The sequence below is a fragment of the Citrus clementina genome, unplaced genomic scaffold (genome assembly GCF_000493195.1).
Source record: "Citrus clementina cultivar Clemenules unplaced genomic scaffold, Citrus_clementina_v1.0 scaffold_8, whole genome shotgun sequence".
NCBI classification, from domain to species: domain Eukaryota; kingdom Viridiplantae; phylum Streptophyta; class Magnoliopsida; order Sapindales; family Rutaceae; genus Citrus; species Citrus x clementina.
In genome coordinates this window covers 23,229,383-23,254,940 of record NW_006262022.1, presented here as the reverse complement: position 1 = coordinate 23,254,940, position 25,558 = coordinate 23,229,383, and the positions used below count along the sequence as shown (strand labels likewise).

The following is a 25,558-nucleotide window of genomic DNA, read 5'->3' as shown; positions in this document are numbered from 1 at the left end:
AGTAACGCAATGAAGCAGGAGGATAAGGTTTGAATGAAAAGTCAAATTTTTATTAATAATAAGAATGAATGAGTAGGGACCATAAGGCTTGCGTTGAATTTGAAATTTTCATTCAAAGGAAAGGAGGTTTCCGCCATTGACCGTCGATGATATCGACTTGGACTTCAATAAGATGTTCCAGAGGATTCATTGCTCCCCAATATCATCATCATCTTCGTGGAATGGGGAATTGCTGCGGAAGATCTGCTAAGTGTGCTCATGCTTCTTCGTCTAATTTTTCCGGTTCGTTTTTTATTTTATTTTATGTATTTATTTATTCAACCTCAGTCTGAACTAGCTAGTGGCTTCTTGTGCTATTAATCTAGTTTTAATTAAATTTGCTTTGAACAATGAGTTAGATTGTGTTGTAATTGATTATCTTCACATGGTAAAATCACACTTACTTAGCTCTGAGGTTTTCCTCTTGCGTTTTGCGTTATCTCTGTATGTTTAATTCCATGCATGTTCATAGGAGAAACAACTTTGTACAAGGTTGATTGGGATGAATGAATATATACTTCGCTACATGTTCTCACTTTTTGAACATAATTCTTTTCTTTTTCTCTACTTTCGGCTGTGACACGAATTTCTGTGTCGACTGTCTAAGTATTAAATATGAGTTTTCTTCTGTTATTGCCTCTCGCAGGAAATGCAAAACCCCGAGATAAGGGAAAGCAGGAGGATTCTACACATTCCGGCCAGCAAACGTCTTTGGAAAGTTTGAACAAATCTCTAATAGCATCTAAAGCTAATGCATCTGCTAATAGCAATGTCAGATCCTTCAGCTTCAATGATCTCAAAATTGCCACCAAGAACTTTTGCTCGGATTATCTTCTCGGAGAGGGAGGATTTGGGTGTGTATTCAAAGGGTGGATTGATCAAAACACTTTTGCTCCCACTAAACCTGGAAGCGGAATTGTGGTAGCCATCAAGAGACTTAAAGCTGAAAGTTTTCAAGGTCACAAGGAATGGCTTGTATGTGCCATGGGATCCCTATAAGTTGATTTCTTGTTAGTGTGGCCTTTCTACTTCTAGTGAATATTCAAACTTAATCGTCTTTCAATATTCTGTTAATGTGGCAGACTGAAGTAATCTATTTAGGCCAGCTTCGCCATGAAAATCTGGTGAAACTCATTGGATACTGTTCGGAATCAGATAACAGACTTTTAGTATATGAGTTTATGCCAAAAGGAAGCCTGGAGAATCATTTATTTCGAAGTAAGAATTTCTTTTTATGTGGACTTACATTTTTTTTTTTTTTAATTTTCATACTGATATAGTTAAAAGTTATTTCCCATGTCCTTGCACCAAAAATAGAGTACAGCCAATTTTATACAGTATGTCAATTGGCATAGATACGTTCTTGCTAAGCACTGAATAATCTGCTAAAGTGAGTGGGAAAAAAACTGTACATCAGTGAGATTATTGTTATAGAATATTTTAATTTTGCGTGAGGATATTGTGCTAAGTTAGAAACTCCCATGCTCAGAAATTAAGAATTTTGTTCTTTATTTTTATTTTTATTTTACTTTGCAGTGTTACTAAACAATGACTGAGGGTCTGAGGCTGCTATTATCTCAGGTCATAAACACAAACAATTTGGATTTATGGTACATTTGTTCTTTTATAAGCTAAGGAGAAACTAGCATTTGTTTGCTAACTATGCATTGTTGGTCAATTTTTCATGAGGGCTGAATTATTTTGCTTAATGGAATAGTAGAACTTAAGGATTCTTGGAGCCATTTCTGAAAACTTTCCAAAAGATGATTTTTTAGCAAAGAACTGTTTATGAAGTATACTACCAGGCATGTCTATTTGGCTATAGGTTGGCTATAGGCTTGTTGCTTTATTGTGTATACTTTTTATTCTCCTTATTGCTCTCAATATCTTTGTTTCTCGTTTTAATAGTGTGCCTTCAAGGAATGTCCATGAGGTTGTGTATATCCATTCATAATTTTGGCTCATCTGCATATATTGATACTTGAGCCATTGTATTGCCTATCTGCAGAAGGTGTTCAACCAATTAGTTGGCCTACACGGGTGAAAATTGCAATTGATGTTGCTCGGGGATTGTCTTTCTTACATGGTTTAGATGCCAATGTCATCTACCGTGATTTAAAGGCTTCAAACGTTCTACTTGATTCGGTATGCTGAACCATTGGAAGTTCTTGCGGATTTTTATTTATCAACTAACATAACTGTATAAAATAATATTATTGCCTGATGGGTGAAACCTTTTTCAGAACTTCAATGCAAAGCTTTCAGACTTTGGGTTAGCAAGGGATGGTCCTACTGGAGATAACACTCATGTTTCAACTAGAATCGTGGGAACACGAGGTTATGCTGCACCAGAATATGTAGCAACAGGCAAGCACTGCATATCTCTCCAATGCTGGACTGTTTTCTTTTAACAAGTTTTATCCAGAGAAAGGGAGAGATTGTAACAATCAATTCCTTTCTTCAAACATTGGTCATTACGTAGTGTTTGCCTCCCAGAATAGGATCTTGGGAGCCATTCTAAACAAGTGCACAGTCAGGCTTAAGAAGAGGGGTTAACACATCCTGTGGTGTTGATAGTGTTGGTAGCAAAATTACTTAATGGAACAGAGCATGGGTTGCTTAATTTAGTTTTCTCAAAAATTTAAGATGAATTAATGTGTTGTTGTAACAATCAATTCCTTTCTTCAAAAATCGGTCATTACTCAGTATTGTGCCTCCCAAAATAGGATCTTGGGAGCCATTCTAAACTAGTGCTTACACAGGTTCTTGAAGTCGGGCTAACTGATCCTGTGAGGTTGATACTGTCAGTAACAAAATTACTAAACTTAATAGAATATGGGCTTCTTTGATTTAATTTTCTCAAAATTAAGATGAATTTATGTGTCGTTGTAACAATTGATTCCTTTCTTCAAAATTGGTCGTTATCTAGTATTGTGCCTTCCAAAAATGGGATTTTGGGAGCCATTCTAAACAAGAGCATACACAAGCTTAGGAAGACGGGTTAACTGATCCAGGTTGATTTTAGTCCCAAAATTAGTTTATGTAAGAGAGCATGGGTTTCTTTAATTTAGTTTTCTCAAAATTTCCTTTGACTTGATGTGTTATTGTTTCCTCCTGATGAATTGGTTGAAATGATGCAGGTCACTTGACACCGAAGAGTGATGTATACAGCTTCGGTGTTGTCTTGTTAGAGCTGCTATCAGGGAGACGGGCACTGGACGAAGACAGAGGTGGGCTTGCTGAACAAACCCTTGTGGAATGGGCAGACCCATTCTTGAGAGACAGCAGGCGTGTATTGAGAATCATGGACACAAGGTTGGGTGGTCAGTACTCCAAGAAAGAAGCCCAAGCCGTTGCTGCTGTTGTGTTGCAGTGCCTACACATGGATCCAAAGAATAGGCCATCAATGGTTGATGTTCTAACCTCATTGGAGCAACTCCACACCCCACAGGACATGCCAAGAACACCCCCACCAGCTAAGCTACATCATCACCACCATCATCACCATCATCATCAAGGGATCAAACACACTAATCCCCCTCGCAAGACATCAGTCACAAATTCAAAGTGAACTGTACATTTTCTTCCTCATGTGAAATAAACATTGCAGATGCAGTTAATATTACATAGTTCCTACTTTAGAGAATGAAACGGTCCTCGAAATGACAGTTAGCGAATTTTGTGAAAATATAATGTTTTATCTTAAACTTTTGTTCAGATCAAAAGGTGTTTACATAATCTCAGTGCCCTTTCTCAGCTCAACTTCGCATCTGAAGAGAGCATCTGGTTTATCTTGTCATTTTTCTCCCGCTAGGTCCTCAGCATTTAAGAGATAAGGAGAAAAAAAAATGCTCAAGTTGTTTGTTGAAGCTGCTCATGAACCAACCCATCTCAGGTACCCTCTATGAGGATGAATTTTGTTTTACAGAACATTGTTTTGAAGTACCCCAATCTAGTTGTTTTATTTGGCAACCGATTTCAGACAAATGAATCTTAAAAGTAAAATCCATTTTTGTACAACCACAATAAACTAAGGATCTGGGCTTTTCCAATCTGCATGAATACATCTAACCTTTCAACTACTACAAAAGAAGTAATATCATCGAATGTCTGCTGCTCAGCTGAAGAGATTTCGTCCAATCCTTCAATGCCTCGATGGCGGGTGCTGATTCCCCACGGGGTTCGGCCCGGACGGACTTCTACGAATTTTCTTCCTCTCAACCTGCATTGTTTTCATCGCATGGCAAAGAGTTTAAGGTCAAAGACTCAAAGCCATTAGCATCAAGTAACATAAATAAGGACTTGAGATTTGAATGTAAATAACTGTGCTCCATGTAGTTAAGTCTTACCCAAGTGGGCAATACTTTTCTTGTTTGTGACCTCGAGCCAACTTGTCCAGGTTGAAATTCAACTGTTTGACATCAATAGAAAATGAAAATCGCATTAGAATTTTAGTTTTATGCATTGACCACAGGCTTATAAAATTTTACCTGATTCAACAGCCTGAACCGCGACTTTGTTGGAGTAATGCTGTTGATAAGCTGAAAGCAGAAGCCATGCTAAGAGAATAGTGACTAGAGAGTGACCTCTCATCTTGGTCTTAAAGTGGTGCATGCTAGTGCTAGAAGTGCTTTGGGTATTGTTGAGTGCTTTCGGAGCCATGAAGCAGCATTATATGTGGTTACATTTATATTGTAATCATAACCAAACTTGGAAAAAAAAAAAAAAAAGCGGGAATGTTTGTTAAAAGTGCTTTTGAGAATCCTATGCCGTTAAATCCGAATTGACGAGAAGATCAATCAAGAATCTGGGGTTTCTTTCTCCTCATTGTGGCTGTTGACTTCTTCACTGTTATCATTAACTCTGCAATCATTGCCTCCATGATAAAATTATAAGTAGCTGATATTGCTTTCTCTTTTGAGTGCTTGATCCTTGCTGTCGGCACCGGTGTGGGGACCCGCCCGTGCATATTGAATATCTCAATTGCTTAGTTGACAAAATTGCTGTGTTGTACTTATTTATAAGTAAATTTTGTCCCATTCGGGCCACCAAAATCTTTGCAAAGAGGTCTTGGTAGTAATTGGTGAAACATCGTTTCGTTTTAGCTTTAACTGATAAGGGACCGGTCTTTTGCATCTTACCCCATTTAACTCATTGTTTGAAAAATTTAGAGTTTTTTTGACATCCATTTGGATTTGATATATTATTATTGCAAACACAAATTTTGAGTAATGATTTACTAAGTGGCATTGCTTATGTTATGGAGACAACACTACGCGATACCTCTGTTAAATTAATCAGTATCTTTAACATCATTCATGAAATTTACTTTAAGGTGTTGTTATTTAATTAATCCACAATTTTAACATTATTTCATTCTCTAGTATCCAATAACATATATATGGGTCTGTAATTATATTTCATTTGATGTAATTTTTGGCTTTTTGTTTTGGTTAAGTTTAATCTTATAACTCTTAGAAGACTTTTCATAAAAAAAGAAATTATGAATGAAAGTTGTGTAGATGGAGATTTGTTTTTCCTTTTCCAGGATTCTTAGAATTTTAATACCATTGATTACAAGGTCACTGCGTTCGCTTTGACAGAGTGTCAGAGTCCATGAGAGTCGCATGCAAAGCCTCCACTTACATTACATTTTTAATCTGAGCTTTTGTTTCAGCAAAATACAAGTTGGGTTCCATTGCTTGAATAAAAAGTTCAAAAAACAAAGCCGAGGTTCATGAACGACTAATTAATGATTTCAAAACGTGAACTGTTGAAGCTTTTGTAGTTAAAATAAAAAAAGGGGTTTACTCTCATTTTTGGCGCTTTTGGATTATCATTGCATGAAAATCTCAGTGAAGTTAAAAGGTCAAATCATGCATGATGGGGAGTTGATTTGGTTTCAATAAAGTGTTTTTAATGGCATTAGACTGATCGCCGAACCATGACCAACGAATTCTGTCAACTTGGTTGCAACTTTTTAGCCCAGATGTCGGCTTTTGATTACGAGACAAGAAGAATGTGGCCCAGATGGATTAGATCAAGTTCACGATTCATGCCCGTGGAGAACGTACCTTATTATTCCACAACACAACACAATCTTGCGATAATTGATTTCTTGTGATGTAGATAGATCATTTACACAAGTCTACGAGTAGGGGTAGGCATGTTTACCCAAGCCACCGAACAAAGTTCAGTTCAATTAATTTGTGAATCAGTTCTCACTCTGATTGGATTTCTTATTCAAGTCTTCAAAAAATAAACCATAATTAAAAAAATTACAAAGAAAATCTGCCGAGTCTAACAGGTCCAGATGTGACTAGCTTTGCAACTTGGGCTCCATTGCCTGGCCCCAAATCTATGTTGGATTCAAACAGCCTAATTTCTCCTGGATGAGCCCAACTTGAATAGATCAGTGCCGCCGTCTGAACACGCTATAGTTTTGTAATTTATTTGAATTTTGTTTTGTTCTTATGTAATATTGGGTTTACCATTTCCTTATACATGCCATTTTTATACAAAATACTGTACCATTGCAGAATGAATAACGTTAAATATCTCAATATTTTGACTCCATATCCAATGTTTCACTCATTTATTAGATGGTGAATTTCATAATTCATTAAGTTTTTATTTTATCATCTAACATATTAATATGATATCAATTGAGACTTAAATGTTGGGATCTATATCATTACTCTTACAGAATTACATCGTGGTTTATAGTATTTAGTCTCATTAACTATAATAATGTTTGTGTTTCTATTTTATTTTTATGAGGAATTCAAAAATGCATGAAAGATAAAGAATCATTATACTAGAGTGAACATTGTCCATCGACGTAAGCAAAAACCGATTTTTATGTTCTATACAAAAATATACTCAATTACCTATGGCCCCTTTACAAGACCAGATTAGTTTTCCTATCTCAGCAACCCCTCTCAATTGAGATTAATTGAAAAAAAAAATGATGAACTTTAAAATTCCTTAAAAGTTGAAGCCCAAAGAGAAACAAGCAGATGAACTCATATCCCATTAATTATTCACATGTTTCTAAAAATCTTTGTGTTTCTATGTAACAAAAAATATTGATTTCTGGGCCCGTGCATGCAAATATTACTGGGCTGAAATTTATTTTGGTGTATTTCAATTTGTATTTAGAGAGCACAACATTATCTATACAGCAAAGCCTATAAGGGTCTGTGGGTCAGTACGGCACAACCTACTACATGAATGAGCCATACTACGCTGTATTCAATTTTATTAGGTTGGGCACGCCGCACAGCACGATGCCCGCATGCCGTGCAGGGCTGTACCCAAAAAACACTAAGGCGACCTTTTTAAAAAAAGAGTGTGTTTGGCGGGTTTTTTTAAGCCCACACATCTAGTAAGTTTTTTTCAAGCCCACATGCTCTAGTGTTCTTTTTCAAACGCACGTGACTTTTTTCAAGCCCATTAGCCCATGCATTTATAACAATAACAATAATAATAACAATAATTATTATTATTATAACATTTAATTTATTATTATTATTATTATTATTATTATCATTTAATTTGTTAAATTGGACTTACATAGAGTTATAAATCATAAACTATAATAACATTAATGCTTACAAATTTTAAATTAAAATATAATAGTTAACATTTCATTAACACAATTACACAACTATATTATCTAATTTTCACAATAACCGATTATAGTACAACAATGCATAAATCTAATTCCACAGACCGTGGTAATGATCAATAAAAATAAAAATTACAAGCACATAATAACAATTACAAGAAGTTACAACTACGAGATGTCTATTGTAACAATACAAAATACTGATTACGATAAATCAAAACAACGAAAATATGAAATATCGATTATTCATCACAAAATAAGGTTTACTAATCACAACCACGGATAAGGTAAATGAATAAGGTTAATTATGTCTTGATGGTGAGTTAAACAATTTGACATGTACTGACATAAACTCACTATGCCAAGGATATTTGGTATAATTTTATTTAATAAAACCATGGGAGGTTGAGACTATTTGAACCTACTAAAATACTCACTAAACCTATTTTCTAAATAAATCCATTAATATAATTTAAATTTTTTAAATTTTATTTTATAAACCTACCTATATACCCAAAATAGCCTAAAATAAATTATTACTGCATCAGCATGCTTACTAAGTAAACATGTTAAACTCATGTATGTACCCATTTAGGCGTTTGATTTATCAATATAAATATTGAGGTACTTTTCAGTTATCTTTTACTGAAAAAATAAAATAAGCAAGGTTATAGCTATTGAACAAAATTAAAATGTTCAAATTTAACTAACCAAATACGTATTTGGACTGAAAAAACAGAGAAAGAATTAAGATGTTTTTCCTTAACAAAGACGAAGAGGATGACTGGATTAGAATTAAACTCTGACTTACCAAACATTTTAGAATTAATCATTTCAGTCCAAATACGTATTTGGTTAGAATTAAATATAAAATTAAAATTTATTTATTTATATTTTGAGTTTGTTATTTGTTATGTACGTAGTAGAAAGAAGATTGAATATAGTTGAGTGGTGCGGCCCTAAAATTCAAGAACAAAGAAAATGAAGGCAAATAGCAGATCAGTTAACTATAGCAAAAATATCTCAATATTACTTGAAGAGGGAAATAGTATTAAACTGGGAAAAAAAAAATCTCTTTTGAAACAATAGAAATGGGTTTAAAGACTGTGCAAAGAGTAAAACTCTTATTTTACTATCGTTACTTTTACACACACACACAAGGTTTTCTAGTAATAAAAAATATTTTAAAATTTGGGTTTAATGAGTATTTTAGTGGATTTTATAAATAATAAAATTCTCCATAATTTTGAAGTCTCACGAAATCCTACTCCAAATGAGGTACATTTTGAATAATTTTTGGGGAATGAGAAAAAACAATCCTTAAATACTTAATGGACTGGCGATTGATTTTGTACTCTCCACCCCACCCTCACCTATCTTCATTATATATACATATATTTTTTTAATTTTTATTTAATGATTTTATTTTATTAATTACAATGTTGGTTAATAATTTTTTTAAAATTTTTACCTAATATAAATAGAATATAACTAAAAAAACACTACATTATAATTCTTATTCAACCTTAAAACATAATTATATTTTCTTTAATATCTCAATGTGCTACTCTCTTCAGACATTTTTTAGTTTTAATAACATTTTAAGATATTGTTTCAATCTTTTGAAATTTTTTTAAATAATTTAAATATTTTTATAATATGATAATGATTTTATTTAAATCTCTAATTTATAACTTACTAAAATAATTTATTCATACTTATTATAAAATAAGTAAATGTATAATGGGGTGGGGATGAAAAAATCATCCATACATAGAGATTCTCCATTTCCACTCCATTAAGGTAGTGTTTACTTGCTGGAGTGGGAGTGAGGAGTCTGGATTCATCCCACTCCAGTGTTTACTTACTAATTTTAAGGAGGGAGTGGGAATCCCACTCCGTGGGACCCATTTTTTTTTTTGAGTGGGGAGTGGGAATCCACTCCCCCCTCTTCCATTTTTATCTTTATATTTAATCAAATAAAATAAATAATATTTAATCAAATAAAATAATATCATATTTATTTAAATAATATTATTATATTATTTTATAAATTATACTTATTAAAAACAATAATTTATATTGATTCTAAGTTAAAATTACTTAAAAATAATATTATTATACTCATAGAGAATTAATAATATTACTATATACTCTTTTTATTTGAAAATATAATATTATTATATTTATTTAAAAATAATAGTATTATATTTATTTAATATTAGTAATTAATAATAATAAATATTTTATTCTAAGAAAATATTAATTTTGTATTATATTATTAATAATAATGTTTCATTTGTGTTGCTCTTAATAATAATTTTTTTTACATAATTAAAATTAAAATTAATAAAAAAATTATTTACATAATTAAGAATATTAATAATAATTATTAATTTACAAATATAATAAAATAAATATTTTATTTTTCAAATCTATTTTTTTATTAATTTTGTAATTAAAAACTATAATTCTTTAAATAAGGATAAAATTGTAATTTAAAATAATTTATTCTCAATTCTATGCTCTCATTCCAGTATAAGTAAACAACTTACTACCACGCCCACTCCACACTCCTAATCCCAAGATTCTCACTCCTCAGTATTTCCACTCCAATCCAAAATGTAAACGCAGTATAAATTTATTTGGGGAGAGGATGGGAAATGGAGGCGATGGGGAATGAAGGCGAAATTTTTAATGAAGTGGGGAATGTGATAGACCTTCTCACCTCCACCCCACCCTATTGTCATCCCTAAACTGAGTTTAAATACGTAACCCCACCCATCATGATATCATTTATTCATTTAATTAATTATAAATATAAAACAATTAGATTTTTTTTTGGAATTAGAACTTAAATTAATTTTTTAAAACTTACATTAATAAAATATATTAAAAGATTCAATTTCAAGTTATTTGTAAAAATCATAACATTTTATATTTATTTTTTATTAAAAAATTTATTTTAATATATTTTGACCGCTTGCCAACCTACTAATAAAATGTACTTATTACGAGAATTTTTTATGTGTTGTGCTATAATTCATTTATAATTATGCGTTACTTTTAAAGCTCTCATACTTAAAAGTTAAAAATTTCAGCGTAACTTGTGTGCTTGTTGTGCCATGCCTGCTTGTCCTACGAAAATGTGCATGTGCCCGTGCTGTGCGGATGTCGTGCCTCGGGCCATCAAACCGCATGGTCATCTCTAGGTGGAATTGAGTAGCAAACCATGAGAAATAAAGTGTCCAAACTAAGCCAACAAAGTGTTGGCTCCACTGACAATGAAGTTCCTTTAAGTGGATCGACTGGATTTATTCTCTAGTTTGAGTCTCAGGGAAGTCACCTTTTTTGAGAGAATTTGTGCTTTTCGGTTTGAGCGGGGACTTCTAATCTAAGTTATAGTACGAACTTAAATGTACTTTTCACAATTAAAGTCCTCTCTAAAATATCTCGTGGTTGAGACAAAAAAAAAAAAAAAATGTCCACACCGACAAAAATCAAAATACGTTCCCGTTTCCCGTTTCCCGTTTGGTCTTCGCTCTTAATTTAGAATTAGATGTAGAAACCGACAAGGACCTCGTACGCGGTGCGGCTTCCTTTCTTTACACAATTCTTATCCATCGTGTTTCTCGTGGCCGCCCACCACCACCTCGAACTTCACACAAACGTCGCCGTTTCGATGATTACAACTTCACGCATGACAGAAACCCTACCAAGGCAAACCCCTATTGGCCAAGTTCTAATGACCTAGAGACGAGAGAGCCTGTGTCACACACACACACACATATGGTCCCCATGGAAATTCAACTTGTAATATTTACTACAATGTTTACATTTAACTGGGAAAGCATTATTAGATTCTGTGGAGTGAACCATGTTGTTTATGAACCAATTCCGACACTTAACATTAAGCTACTTTTTTTTTTTTGGCTAAAATTCAATAAATAATGAATAATAATTCTAATTCTTTTCATTAACAATACTACTACCATAAACTAGTAAGGTGATCCTATATAAGGGAGATTATCAATTTTTCTTAATTAAAAAATAATAATAATTATATATATATATTATAAAAAATTTGTTTGAAAAATATATTATTATTATTATTATTATTATTATTATTATTATTAATTTTGTACTCACATTGAAACATATTTTTCTTAGATTTAGTACTTAATTTTTTTAATTTCTATTTATATGATTTATTTAATTATAATAAATATAAATAAAAGTGTTTTAAAAAATAAGGGTAATACTCTAAAATTATGCTTTATGAAAACAATAAAAAAACAAGTGATATATATTGATTTCAGGAGCGGGGAATCTAGCAATCTCCCTTTATATAATTTATGAAATTTTATTTATATGATTTATTTAATTTATAATAATATAAATAAATAAAATTTTTAAATAAAGGTAGTATTATAAAATTACACTTTATAAAAATAATAAGAAAATAAGTGGTATATATTAATTTCAAGAATTTAGCAATCCTCGTATATATAATTTATGAAATTCCCATTTACTAATCCTAATAAATACGAAAGGGTTACTTACTTGGGGTACATAAATTTTCTTTTTCAGCCCACATCAAATCTCAATTGGTGATTTCGTTTTTTCACAAAATGATCCAAAAGGTCTGTACTATATTCTTTTGTCGAGGTTCAACGTTAATATTGTTATCACAGTAAAATAAAATAAAAACTAATATTAAAACTCATAAGTAAAGACTAATGAGTCTTTGGTTCAGTGAAAGAGTTCTTGTATTTATAATACTGGGAGCAAGAGTTCAAATCTCCATAAAAATATTATACGGGTTAGTTTTAGTTCTCTCTCAATTATTAAATAATATAAAAAAATAATAATAATTAACAAGATAGGACATTTTGACTTATTTTAAAAAAATACGAAAGATCAAATCAAAACCTAATTACATAGGACTAAAGAGAAATCTAGCCAGGTTTAACTACTTAAGGACTCAAATCCAGCAACCATCATCCATAGAGAAACTTCTACGGATCGTGCAATAAGAAAGCTCCGTGCATCTTAAGCACAAGTACACAACGAACAAATCGACAACCAATGAGGAGATCGTTGAAATTTTTTATACATTAAAGATTAAGAAGAGCATCTATATATTGTACTTGATCATTATAAAGTAAAATTATAAAATCGGGAGAATTCGATCTACGCAACACGATTAGCTTTTAACTTTTTCCGACCTTAATAAATAATAATGTTCTAAAAAAAAAGCCAACACGATTCTTTAACTTAAACAATTAAGGCACGTAGCTTCTGTTAATCTTCATGCTCGACAAAGCCAACGGATAAGCTTCCTAGTTAATGAATCAAGCGTCTTTAAAACAGTGGTTGATAATTTAATTAATTGAGCTTCAATTCTGCTCCAGCGAAAGACTATAATCTTAGATTAAGGACTTTATAGCCCACGTCTTAAAGTTTTATTTAAAAGGTGCACGTGTCGCTACAGTCTAAAGAATAATTTTGAAATCGCTTTTGCAATATCTTTGCCCTTAGCTGCTGTCTTTTTACCAGTCTAGGCGAGATTGTTGATTCGGCCACATCTGGGGATTCTGCTCCCACATAATTATTACAAGTTACATGTATCCCTAGAAGCAAACTTAAACTTGCCAGATTGCCTCAGCTCTTTTCTTACATTTCCTTGGCACCTTTTTTTTTTTTTTTTTTAAATAAACAATGATAGCCAGTGTCGGGTGAAATTTGAAGCCTTTTTTTTCTTTTTGAGAAAAAAATAGTTAGCCTTATTATTTAAAAAAAATAAAAAAACCTTCCTTTAAAAAAAAAAAAAAAAAAAAAAAAGTCTCTCCGAGCGGACCATTTTTCAAGTTTTTGTTTCTTCTCATTTTTAAGCCGACATCCAACCAGGAAGGATGACGAAATAGGAAAGCTTCATTTGACACAGCAATCTTTGCGTAAATTTTGTATTCATTTGTTTCAAAAGACGTTTCTGACCTCGGAACCCGCAGTAGCTGACTAGCTGGGATTGGGAACTTTGAAAATTCAAATACAAACAAAGCCCCTTTAACTAAGCCAGTTTGCACCTCGGGCTGGCTCTGACACCTGCACCCCTGCAGTTTCCAGTAATATTTCTCTGAATGGTGAGAGAAAAAGATAATGTATAAAATAGCATTCACAAAAACACCAATGGAAAGCTGTAAAATAACATATTTATCCCAATACTTGTGCACTTTATCAAATAAGGATATACTTCATCCATTTATAGAGAAAATTTAAAATACTTCAGATGTATTATAATTAATTGATACATATATGATATGTATAGTTAAATTTAACATAACTATCACTTATATAATGATTTTTTCAAATAAATATATACATGTTAATGTCATTATTTATTTATTATATGATTGACATTGTACCTCAAATGTATTTTAAAAATTCTTCTATTTATATTAAAACAAACCCCTAACCTAACACCTAATAGTCATAGTTAAGTAAAATACCCTCACAAAATTATAGTTATTGTTTTGTGCACGCTTATAATATTGGACAATGACTCAGTACCACAACATAAAATTATTAAAAGATATGTGAAAAAAAAATTAACTCTATATCTAAATTAAATAAAATTATGTTTCGAGTAGCACATGTAGCTTCATAATCGGAGGATGTTTTCAGTGATTGCAAAAGAGATTTGGGACTTATTGGGTGCAAAGGAACAACTTATTTATGTTTATAAAAACAATTAAAAAAAAAAAGAGAGTAAGGGTTCCAACCATTATTGCAGCAAAAAGAAACAGCATTTTTCAAATGTTTAAAAAAAAAAAGGGTGGTAATTGAGTAATTTCAGCCCCTAGAAAATCAAATGCACTGCAGAAAAACGAAAACAACGTACCCATACTTCCTCACTTCCCTATAAGTAGAAGGGAAACGCTACTCCTCTTCTCACAACATCTGTTTTTGTTGTTTTTAGTTTTTCTTAAAACGAAAATGGCCTCAACTTCGCCCATTTTCATTTCAGCAACTATCCTTCTTCTCCTCAGCTCCTACGCCAAAGCAAGCTTCATACTGACCCTAGTCAACAACTGCCCCTTCCCCGTCTGGCCGGCCATCCAGCCCAACGCCGGCCACCCAGTCCTCGAACGTGGCGGCTTCTATCTCCATAGCCTCACCCACCGCTCCTTCCCCGCTCCGGCCCAGCACTGGTCGGGCCGGATCTGGGCCAGAACCGGCTGCACCTACGCCCACGGCAAATTCTCCTGCGTCACGGGCGACTGCGGCCACCGCTTGGAATGCAACGGACTCGGCGGGGCGACTCCAGCCACCCTGGCCCAGTTCAGCCTCCACCACGGCCACAACGACCTCTCCTCCTACGGCGTCTCTCTAGTCGACGGCTTCAACGTCCCCATGACTGTCACCCCGCACGAGGGCAAGGGCGTCTGTCCGGTAGTGGGTTGTCGCGCTGACCTGCTAGCCACGTGTCCTCAGAACCTGCAGGTGAGGTCACCGCCGGGTCACGGCCGCGTGGTGGCATGTAAGAGTGGGTGTGAGGCGTTTGGTACGGACGAGCTGTGTTGTAGGAACCATTACAACAGTCCGCAGACATGCCGGGCTTCGAGCTTTTCGGAGTTCTTCAAGCACGCTTGTCCAGCCACGATGACTTATGCCCATGACAGCCCTTCGCTCATGCATGACTGCTCCTCGCCACGTGAGCTAAAAGTTATTTTCTGTCACTAGAGAAGCATGAGAATAATAATAAGCTGGAGCATCAAGCTTCACAGTGCTTAGGATTGTTGTGTTTGTTTTCGTCAATTAGCAGTATCTTGCTTTTTAATTAATCTCGTAACTAAAAAGAGAAATTAAAAATGATCAATGTGAGCTTGTGTCATGTTGGGTGTCATCAGTCTGTACGTTGTGGTGTGTTTTGTAAGTTCCAATTCAATTTGGAATGGGAATGTAATGAGTTTGATGTGTGGTATATTTTCTGTTTTCATGAAAAAGTAAAATAGAAATTATTTTTCTTCATTATTATTAGTGTGAGTATATTTTAAAACTAGTCTCCATAAATTTATGTATTTAAAGTCCTAGCATGAATTTATGCATCTAAAGTTCTAATAGATTCTAGACTTTATAAGATGGAAATGGAATTTGAAAAAGTGGAGAGGCCAAAAGTCGAATTTTAAATTAACGGGAGCAAACCATTTTCATTTTAGTGGCTTTGAAAAAAAATATGTCAGTATTGGGGCCGAAAACGGAACAGTAATTTGAATGATATTGTAGTGTAATTATTTAAATTTACATCGGTAGGGAAAAGAGAGGGGTGACAGGAGAAATGCCGTGCAAATCTGTAAAGATCAAATAATAATCCAATCTCTCTTTAGCTTGTTTTCTCGAAAAATTCCCCGACCTTTTCTTTTTTTGTTTCATTATTTTGCAGTGCCTTTCACGTGAAAGGTTTGCTTTGTATACAGTACACTTTTTCCGTTTCGGCGCTCTCCTTGGGATTAGAGTACTCTTATGAAAAAAAAAATTATAATTATAAAATATAAATTAATAATATATAATAAATATAAAATTTCAATAATAATTTTGATAAAATTATTAAATATATCATAAAATTTTTATAATATAAATAAAAAATTATATCAACATATTTTTTAAATTAACACAGTTAATATTTACTGAATAATACTCCAAACGCACCCTGACCAAACGCACCATAATTGCTGCTATAGGAAAGCCCCATCTCTCTGTCAATGCATGCGGAAAAGACTTCGAAGTTGGAACAGAGCTGCTGTTTGGCAGCTGAGACATCGAGAGAAAACGTTTGTAATGTTCTGAACTTTCAGTATTTTTATGAAATGAACAATTGTCACCCTATTTATACACATTTCTTAATCAATGCAGTGCATAACTAATCTACAATTAATCTAATTTAACTTCGGCTAATCTTTAATTGAGGGTAGCGAAACGAATAAACAAATTGGATCAAAATTCGATGGATTGAAATTTGATTCGTTTATTAAACGAATATATCATTTAATTTGTACAAGATTAAATGAATTGAATCCAATTTGGATTCGTTTATAATTTGTTTAATCATTTATGTTTAATTAATAAAACATCAATTGAATCTACAAAAAATAATAATTAATAAACAAGAATCAAGCAAAACGGGAAAAAAAGGAAAATAAAAAAATTAACATCATATAAAATACAAACGAATTATAAATGAATAAACAAATTAACGACCTCAAGCCCATATTCAATTTGTTTATTTAACGAATTGAATCAAATTTACTTAACAAAACAATCTTTTCAAATCCAAACTTATTTAATTTGAATCGAATTGAATTAAATAAACAAATATATTAGATATTTTAAGGAGGTGTTAATCATTCATTAGATGAAAATTTTACAATATGTTATATTTTCTCATTTAATAAATGAATCTTACAAGACATGAGATATGAATGTTGTTCATTAGAAGAATACTTATCAGTTTAATTACATCGAAGCACATTTGAAAGAATCAATTGGTGTTACTAAACATAAAATTTTATTTCTTCAAAAGATGCAAGCAAGGGTTTCATTAAAACTGGGAGAGAGTAGAGTTATTAGCATGGCACCCCTTTAAACTAATAGGAGGTTGATCCATTCGGGAGCAATGATAAATTTTAATGTCATAAAAGAGAGATTTTATGGTAAAATGGAAAGTTTATTAATGACGAAATAGAGAGAGGATTTACATTTTACAATTAAAGAACAATGAGTGGTAATTCCAGTCATGTTTTGAGAATTCTAATTAAATATGTGAGAATCATTAATAGTTGCTCCTGAATTTATTGAAAGAGTATCTCGTTCATATGTACAATGAGAAATACAAATAAGGAGTTAGTTGTGAAATTGGGAAAAAAAAAATAGATTTGAAAGAATAATCCTCCAATAAAATTAGTTTTATTGGGTATCAGTTCACTGAGATGGATAATCTCAGGTTGGGCTTTGGGCAAGCCTTATCCCGAGACTTTGACGGAGTAATGGGTCAAATCTGTTATGGGCCAATGGCTCAGTTCTAAACTTCTAATGGAACCTACCTTTGGGCTACTCGTGATTTCTCGATTTAAACATTTAAGTACGTGAAAATTGTAATCGTGAGTGATATTTTCAAAAATATTTTTAAATTCCAAGATGAGCGATTTTTTTTAAAAAAAGTTTCCCCGAGGTTATCAGAAAAAGCTTGCGTGTGTGTGTCAAGTCCAATCAAATTGAAGGTCCTTTGAAAAAAAGTTTCATGAAAGCAGCGTTTACGTTTTGTTTCGTTCTTCATTTTCTGTTAAAAGATCCTTAATCAATCACAATCATTACTCTTCGAATAATTTCTCGATTGATTGTCAGCTGGCTCACATAGGCAATCATGTTATGTATGAACCCTAATTAACACAGGCCCCATGAAGCACCGGTCGGCTAATGCCTTGTATGAGATATCATGAGTGAGGCTAAATTACATTATGCGAAACTTACATTTAATTTACGAGTAGTGCTAGAGAGAGAGAAGCACGAGAGAAATATGAGAGAATTTTGCTCTCTCTTTTTCTACCCACTTACTCTCTCTCTACTTCTTTCTTCATTATTTCTCTCGTCTTTCTTTCATGTTTCTCTATACCAAACATTTTTTTTAATTTATGAGTTGCATCCAATAATTCAAGACATGCATCTAATTAAATAATATTAGAGTTATTATGTGCAGTTCATATGTTAATGAAAGTCACATTATACGTAACTTTGTATTTCTGTTCACCTAAAATTGATGTGAACTGATCTTATCGCCATTTATTGGGGCTGCCTCTACGATAAAACCAGATGTTTGATTTGCCAACAACTTTAAATATTTGAAAATTTTGATGTCACTACTTATGCTATGATACAGCTGATACATGCATGATTTTTGTAAATGGACTGAGATAAATAGTCAGGTTATAAAAAAAAGTCACAGGTGGCATTCATAATGCAAGCTGTGTGCCCATGGCTGGTTCATGATTGATGTAGATGTGAGCTCCTTCAAAGCAAATTGGATTAGAATATTGATTATCATCTGGGAAGAAACGAAAGAAAGTTTACTAGGGAACATTTGTCATTTGCTCAAATAATTTATGCCATTTGTCATTTATCTTTTTGTGACTTTCCTATTTGATGATGTGTGTTTTACCCTTTTTTGTTTTTAATCAAATAACTTACGTCAGGTATGTTAAAAGTGGAGATGTTACAATTTATTTTTTTAATTTAATCTTTTATCAATAAAATTATTATTTCCCACAAAAATAATCAAAACTTATCTTTATAACCATGTTTTGTATTCATTTTAGGTGAAAAGTGGCTGAATTAACTACTCAATGGAGTTTCATAAATCATCCTAACAAATCCATTAACAATGACATGTCAAACTCATTATAATAATGTAGTTGTTGTCCTGTTGATATTTAACTTGACATAACATTGTTCAGCTTAATGTAATTACATTTATTCAAATTAACATGTTTTTTTTTTAATTTTAATAGGGAAGTTATGTCTTTCATTCAAAGGACCAATAATAACCTATAATACAACATCATTAGGGCATAAATATAAGATCACATCAGGTTTAAGTACATTACATAGGATAAAACCTAAGATTCAAGCCTAAATTAAGCGATGCCTAACAACAGAATCTATACAAATATAAACACTATAAAATCTCTAATAACTGAAAGGAGACCGAATGAATTTATACATTAAGTTTTAATGAAGTGCTAAAGGGATTTTAGGGATAGTCTTGGTTTACCCACCTCAGCTACTGCATGTAAAACTCATTTCCAATCAAAAAAGAAAGTGGCATAGTGTTCAATTGTACAACACAATTTTAACAACAAAACACAAATAAACAACAATTTTTTTTTTTAAAAGGCCAAACTGCAAGAAAACGACCACTCATATTAAAGAAAAAGGGGGAAAAAATGGGAAAAGACTTGGGGGAAAGCTCTCTTCCCCCGTCAAAACTATTTTTATACTGCTTTTGCGGCGTGATGTGTGGTTGGCGGAGCGATGGTTCTCAGCGACAGCAGTGATAAGGTGTGGTTGGTTTGCCACTAAGCATATAAATGTTTCCGGTGATATCTGGCGGAGGTCCGATGACAATTAATTTATATTTTTATATTTTTATATTAAATAAATGAATAAATAAGTTTATTTATTTTGTTAAGTTTCTAAATTATTTATTAAATTTAATTAATATATAATTATTTATAATATTAAATTAATAAAATAACAATTATAAATAACAATTATTAATGACATTAAATAAGTTAAAAAAATTGAAGGGTAATTTTGAAAATTTTAGTTTCAACATAAAAGAAATTTAAATTCTACATTATAATAAATATTAAATTTTAATAAAAATTAAATTTCTATATATTTTGTCCAACTAAATAATAAAAATAAAATTTAAATTCATTTTCTCTCCTCCAAACTAAACACTACCTAAAAATATTTGTCTGACAAGCTCAACAAAATAGTTGTTTAATTACTTTCCCTCTTATTTATTTATGAAAAAATATCTACCGTCCACCTATTTTTTACACCTTTTTCAAAAATACACAATTCCTTCATTTTTTGGTTGGAATCAACCTAAAGTTACATTTTTTTTTTTACTTTTCCACTTCTGTTTGGAATCCATTAAGAAAACTAACGGAAACTTAAAAAAATGACCATTTTACCCCCAAAACGAAAATTACAATTTCACCTTAAAAATTACAAAAAATAATTAGATTAAACCTAATTATTTTTCCCATCGGTCAATAAATAAATTAATTCCACAACCATCAAATGCAGGTTTTTTTTTTTAAATATGTCTGTAATTAGAATGCTAAATTATAACAGTAGTATTAAAAATAGCCAATCTCACAAATCATCAATTGAATTTAAGATAAGTATGAAATACAAGTGTGCAACCCAAGAGGGGGGGTGAATTGGAATTTTAAAAATTTATCCTAACAAATCCACACAACAAGCAATCTAATGTCTTAACAATAATTGAAAATAATAAGTTCAATAATAGCGTAATAATTAAAGAGTAAGGAAGAAGAAAAACAAACACACGAATTTCTACGTGGTTCGGCAATCCCCGCCTACGTCCACGCCTCCAAGCGATCCAAGCTCGAGGATTTCACTAACCAAACCTTTCCGAGGCTTCAACCGAATACAATTGACTTCGAGGTGTCAATAAACCTTTACAATGAAGAGATTATCTCCCAATCTCTCCACTCAAGTGTTTCACTCACTCAAATTCTTACAAATGAAATGAAGAAATGAAGATTACAATAAATCTCACTCAATGAGTAGACATACAATGATGAAGAACAATGAATGATTCAATGTTTTGTGTTTGACAAGTTGAAGGCTCAAGATATCACGTGTGCTTTTTGTTCTTGCTTGTTGGAGAGGTTCAAAATGAGTTGGATTTGAGTTCTTATAGCTTGAGCTCGAAAACTAGCCGTTGCTCACATTCTGGGCTAACCGGTTTGCCGTTTAATGGAATCCGGTAAGCCGAATTTATGTTACCGTTAAGGCAAAATTCAAAATTTTGCCTAACCGGCTTGCCGGTTTCAGGAATCCGGTAAGCCGTTTTCGTTCTGGTGTTTTCTGCCTCGAATTCGGCCTGCCGTTTATCAGTATCCGGTAAGCCGCTTGCTACAGTAACTACTACAGTAAAATATTTCCCGAAATTTACAGTTTAACCCCAAAACTTTATAAAACTGTAGTATGGCCCAAAACGTTATAAAAGTTTGCAAATAGGTCCAATTTCAGAATTTTAAATAATACTTTCTCAAACCCACAACTTTCTGAAATTATGACTTCGCCCAAACTTTATGAAATTATAGAATGGCCCAAAAACATTTAAATAATTTCAAATAGGTCCAAATCCGAAATTTAAAATACTATCAAAGATTTTAAAATTACTTTCATTTTAGTCCAAAATGCTTTAATTCCATAACATCATTTTCTTATTATAAAAGCACAATTCATAAATCTTTACTTAATAAATACATGTGGTTTGTTATCATCAAAATCAATATTTATAGCCATATAGGCTAACAATCTCCCCCTTTTTGATGATGACAAAGCACATTAAAAACCTTAATCTTGTTATGAAAAAAGCTCCCCCTTAATCAATGCAGATTAAAAAATAATTTGAAAATAGTTTAACAAAAAAAAACTCCCCATGCATACATGCTCCCCCTAAATACATGCATATTTTCATAACTCATTAAATCATTCTCCCCCTTCATCATCAAAAAAAAAAATAAAAGCTCCCCCTATCAATCATCAAAACAGCAACATAAGCTCATTAGTAAAAACAAAAATATCCATAAGCATAAGAGAATCCATATAATCCATAATAATCACTCAAAAAATAAATCCATAACATCCAACATAAATAGTCATACCAAATCCATATAATCCAAAACAAATACATAAATCAAAACGCATAATAACTATCCATAGAGTCGAAAATAAAAGAACACACAATGCAGTAAATGAAATGTAGGTGTGTCCAAATACAAGCACAAAATACTACTCAGGTGGTGAGGATGGAGGTGATGGAGGTGGAAACGGATATGGAACGCCGAAGTGCTCGAAGAGGAGGCGCTGTCCATGAATGAGCTGCTGCTGCTCCTACTGAAGCTCAGTCTGCCTCACCGAAAGTGTCCGAACCTCATCCATAAGCTGCTGAAGAGTGACATCTCCAGAGGTAGGAGGCTGTGGAGGTGATGAAGCGGATGCAGATGCACTAGGAGCCGAAGCAACTGTAGAAGAAACTCGGCGTCTACGCTGCCCTCGAAATGATAGTGAGAATACTGGAAGCTGATCAGCGGGAATCACGGCATTAAGTGGCCGATCATCACTTGGGGCTAGAAAGGTAAACTTGTTATCGCTGTATTTGACCCAAGTGTCATCCTTCCACTCAAAGCCTAACCCAACAATAACCTCATCCCCAATACCCTTGGATGGCCTACAAGAAGGTTCTAGAATCGGCACTTCAAAGAATTTAAGAATACGAGTAATGAAGTGACCATAAGGAAAAGAGCGGGTAATCAAGGCTGGAATGCTCAACATGGTGCGAACAATGGAATAGCCCAAGTCAACCGGGCGACCTCTAAGAATACAGTCAATCATGGCGACATCCATGTGAGACACCTCATCCAAATGTCCTGATCTAGGAAGTACAATGGACTGGATGATACGAAGCAAAAAACGAGTTTGAAGACAAAGACACTGAGTACGGAAATGAATGGTACAGTCTTCAACAGAAAGATCATTACGCCGACAAATATTACGAACGGCATCAACATGAACATAATCATCAATTTCAGGAGGTTTCCTAAGAGAAAAAATGTCCAAGCCATCATCGGAAGATCCTAGGATGTTGTCCAAGTTCGAATCATCAAATTCAATCAAAACTCCTCCAACTGTGGTGATTACTCGATTCTCTTTCTCCGCGGAACAATCCATGTTCGAGTAAAATACTTTCACCAAGTCGGGATACACATTCTCCTCAATCAACAATGCATCAATCCAACCAACATCTTCCAACAATTGAAATAAAGTTCTATGACTAATCTGGAGAGAATGTAAAACATCCGGTAAAACAAAGAAAGTGTTGAGTACCTCACGAGTCCGAAAGTTTTGTTGAAACCTTTTGATCAAGTGTTGCTTGTTCTGAAAGTGAATGGACTCAAAGGTGGATTGATTTGAGATGACCCTTGCTTCCCGTGGCCGTATGGATGGTTGAACCGGCTCTTTGCCTTTTCTTCGAACCGGCCTAGAGCTTGACATAGTGATTTGGTTGATTTGGAGTTGAAAGAGATGAGGAAAATGATGATGATGAAGATTGAAAGTGATTTGGTGAAACAAATTGGATCAAAAACGGCTTGAGAGTGAGAAATCTAGAGAGAGAAAAATTCGGCTCAAAACCTAGGTTGGAATTGGGATCCAAGGATTTAGATGTTGAAAACGGGTTACAAGAATGGTTTTGTGATCTTAATGAGATGGGGAATGATTTTATTGATTCAATTTGATGAAAAAAAAAAGAAAAGAATGGATTTTAGAGAGAAATCAAGAGAGGAGAAAACGGGTTTTAGAGAGATGGAGAACCGGTTTTCCGAATGCATGAGGAAGAGAATGAATAGTTTAGAAGGGGTCACGAATCCGGCTTGCCGGCTCTTGATAACCGGCTTGCCGGTTAATGGGCAGCAACTTGAAAGCCGAAAACGGCTTGCCGAAAACCCAAATCCGGTAGCCCGGATATGGACCCGAGAGACATGACACAAAAACGGCTTGCCGGTTTTTGAGAACCGGTTTGCCGGATGTTAACCCGAGAGTCATACCGAGAAAACGGCTTGCCGGTTTTTAAGAACCGGTTGGCCGAAAATGAACCCGAGACCAGCAATTGGAAATTCGGCTTGCCGGTTTCCTTAACCGGCTTGCCGGTTTCCTTAACCGGCTGGCCGGTTTCGAGGGATTTCAAACACAATTCGGTTTTCCGGATGTCTTGAACCGGAAATCCGGTTTTGTTCCAGTAAGCATGCATGAGAAATCGGTTTTTCCGGATTTGAAGAACCGGTAGACCGGTTATGAGGCAGAGATGAAGCATAGCAAATCCGGTTTTCCGGATTGAAGATCCGGTTGTCAGGAATGTGTTCCGAGAGAGATCAATGAGAAGAAATGTTTTTCCGGATGAATGGAAAGGGAAAAATTGCTAGCTCTTGTACTTATACTACACACCATTTTATTTCCGGCTTCAAAAATTGATTAATTTTAAATCATTTCGAGATTTAAAACTTTTCAATAAGCCATTTAATGCATGCAACATAAAATCATAAAATCATAACATTACAAGCATATCAAGCCATCTAATTTATGAACCATAAATCCATATGATAACAAGCATATCAAGTCAAGTAGAAAATCATGAATTAAGATTCAACATTCATCATTCCAAGCTCATGCCTTATCTTTATAAAATGCTCTTCACTAAGAGGTTTTGTAAAGACATCCGCAAGTTGATTTTCAGTGGAAACAAATTTAATCACAACATCCCTTTTTTGAACATGATCTCTAAGGAAATGATGTCTAATTTCTATATGCTTAGTTCTAGAATGCTGAATGGGATTCTTGGAAAGATTTATAGCACTAGTATTGTCACATAAGATAGGAATATGATCAAGTATAATGCCATAGTCTCTAAGGGTTTGTTTCATCCATAGAATTTGTGCACAACAACTACCTGCGGCAATATATTCTGCCTCGGTGGTTGAAAGCGCAACCGAGTTTTGTTTCTTACTAAACCAAGAGACAAGAGAATGACCTAAGAAGTGACATGTTCCACTAGTACTTTTTCTATCAACCTTATACCCAGCAAAATCGGCATCCGAATAACAAGTTAAATCAATATGAGTTCCTCTAGGATACCAAAGGCCAAGATTAATAGTGCCAATTAAATATCGAAAAATACGTTTGACAGCAAGCATGTGAGACTCTTTAGGACAAGATTGAAATCTAGCACACAAGCAAACACTAAACATAATATCAGGCCTACTAGCAGTCAAGTAGAGTAAGGATCCGATCATACCTCGATATGTCTTGATGTCAACTTCCTTACCTTTCTCATCTTTGTCCAGCTTGATGGTGGTACTCATAGGAGTGCTTTTTGCCGTTCCATTATCATAGCCAAATCTTTTGAGTAGATCTCTCACGTACTTGGCTTGATTTATGAAGATTCCTTCCTCGTTTTGTTTGATTTGAAGTCCAAGGAAGTACTTCAACTCTCCCATCATACTCATCTCAAAC

At 33.5% G+C, this 25,558-nt stretch overlaps 3 protein-coding genes across 5 annotated transcripts; 2 read left to right on the top strand and 1 right to left on the bottom strand.

Annotated features, from left to right (window-relative positions):
- The first annotated feature begins 82 nt into the window (after positions 1-82).
- On the top strand, positions 83-4,615 carry LOC18035591 (probable serine/threonine-protein kinase PBL18). 3 transcript variants are annotated; one of them, XR_002904274.1, is made up of 7 exons: positions 83-282; positions 686-1,014; positions 1,122-1,257; positions 2,048-2,184; positions 2,283-2,406; positions 3,180-3,934; positions 4,542-4,615. XR_002904274.1 is itself a non-coding variant. In XM_006424733.2 (6 exons), exons 1-6 carry the CDS (start codon positions 147-149, stop codon positions 3,608-3,610), a joined length of 1,293 nt encoding a protein of 430 aa, XP_006424796.1. In that variant the 5' UTR covers positions 83-146; the 3' UTR covers positions 3,611-4,068. The 3 variants fall into 3 exon arrangements, 1 of the variants encoding a protein (XP_006424796.1); XR_002904273.1 differs by lacking the exon at positions 4,542-4,615 and adding an exon at positions 4,161-4,246; XM_006424733.2 differs by lacking the exon at positions 4,542-4,615 and having other exon boundaries at positions 3,180-4,068.
- Positions 4,182-5,018, bottom strand: LOC112096164 (CLAVATA3/ESR (CLE)-related protein 46). The gene is made up of 3 exons (XM_024179125.1): positions 4,530-5,018; positions 4,389-4,450; positions 4,182-4,261 (listed from the first exon to the last, which is right to left on the bottom strand). Exons 1-3 carry the CDS (start codon positions 4,699-4,701, stop codon positions 4,184-4,186), a joined length of 312 nt encoding a protein of 103 aa, XP_024034893.1. The 5' UTR covers positions 4,702-5,018; the 3' UTR covers positions 4,182-4,183.
- A 9,575-nt stretch (positions 5,019-14,593) lies between these two features.
- LOC18035225 (osmotin-like protein) lies at positions 14,594-15,700 on the top strand. The gene has a single exon (XM_006424732.2). It carries the CDS (start codon positions 14,666-14,668, stop codon positions 15,410-15,412), a length of 747 nt encoding a protein of 248 aa, XP_006424795.1. The 5' UTR covers positions 14,594-14,665; the 3' UTR covers positions 15,413-15,700.
- The last annotated feature ends 9,858 nt before the right edge of the window (positions 15,701-25,558 follow it).

Coding starts and splice junctions, on each gene's coding strand:
- LOC18035591 (XM_006424733.2), top strand. CDS start 147: ATGATATCGACTTGGACTTCAATAAGATGTTCCAGAGGATTCATTGCT. Junction 283..685: donor TTCTTCGTCTAATTTTTCCG/GTTCGTTTTTTA, acceptor TGCCTCTCGCAG/GAAATGCAAAACCCCGAGAT. Junction 2,407..3,179: donor ACCAGAATATGTAGCAACAG/GCAAGCACTGCA, acceptor GAAATGATGCAG/GTCACTTGACACCGAAGAGT.
- LOC112096164 (XM_024179125.1), bottom strand. CDS start 4,701: ATGGCTCCGAAAGCACTCAACAATACCCAAAGCACTTCTAGCACTAGC. Junction 4,451..4,529: donor GGTTCAGGCTGTTGAATCAG/GTAAAATTTTAT, acceptor GATGTCAAACAG/TTGAATTTCAACCTGGACAA. Junction 4,262..4,388: donor GAAAAGTATTGCCCACTTGG/GTAAGACTTAAC, acceptor AAAACAATGCAG/GTTGAGAGGAAGAAAATTCG.
- LOC18035225 (XM_006424732.2), top strand. CDS start 14,666: ATGGCCTCAACTTCGCCCATTTTCATTTCAGCAACTATCCTTCTTCTC.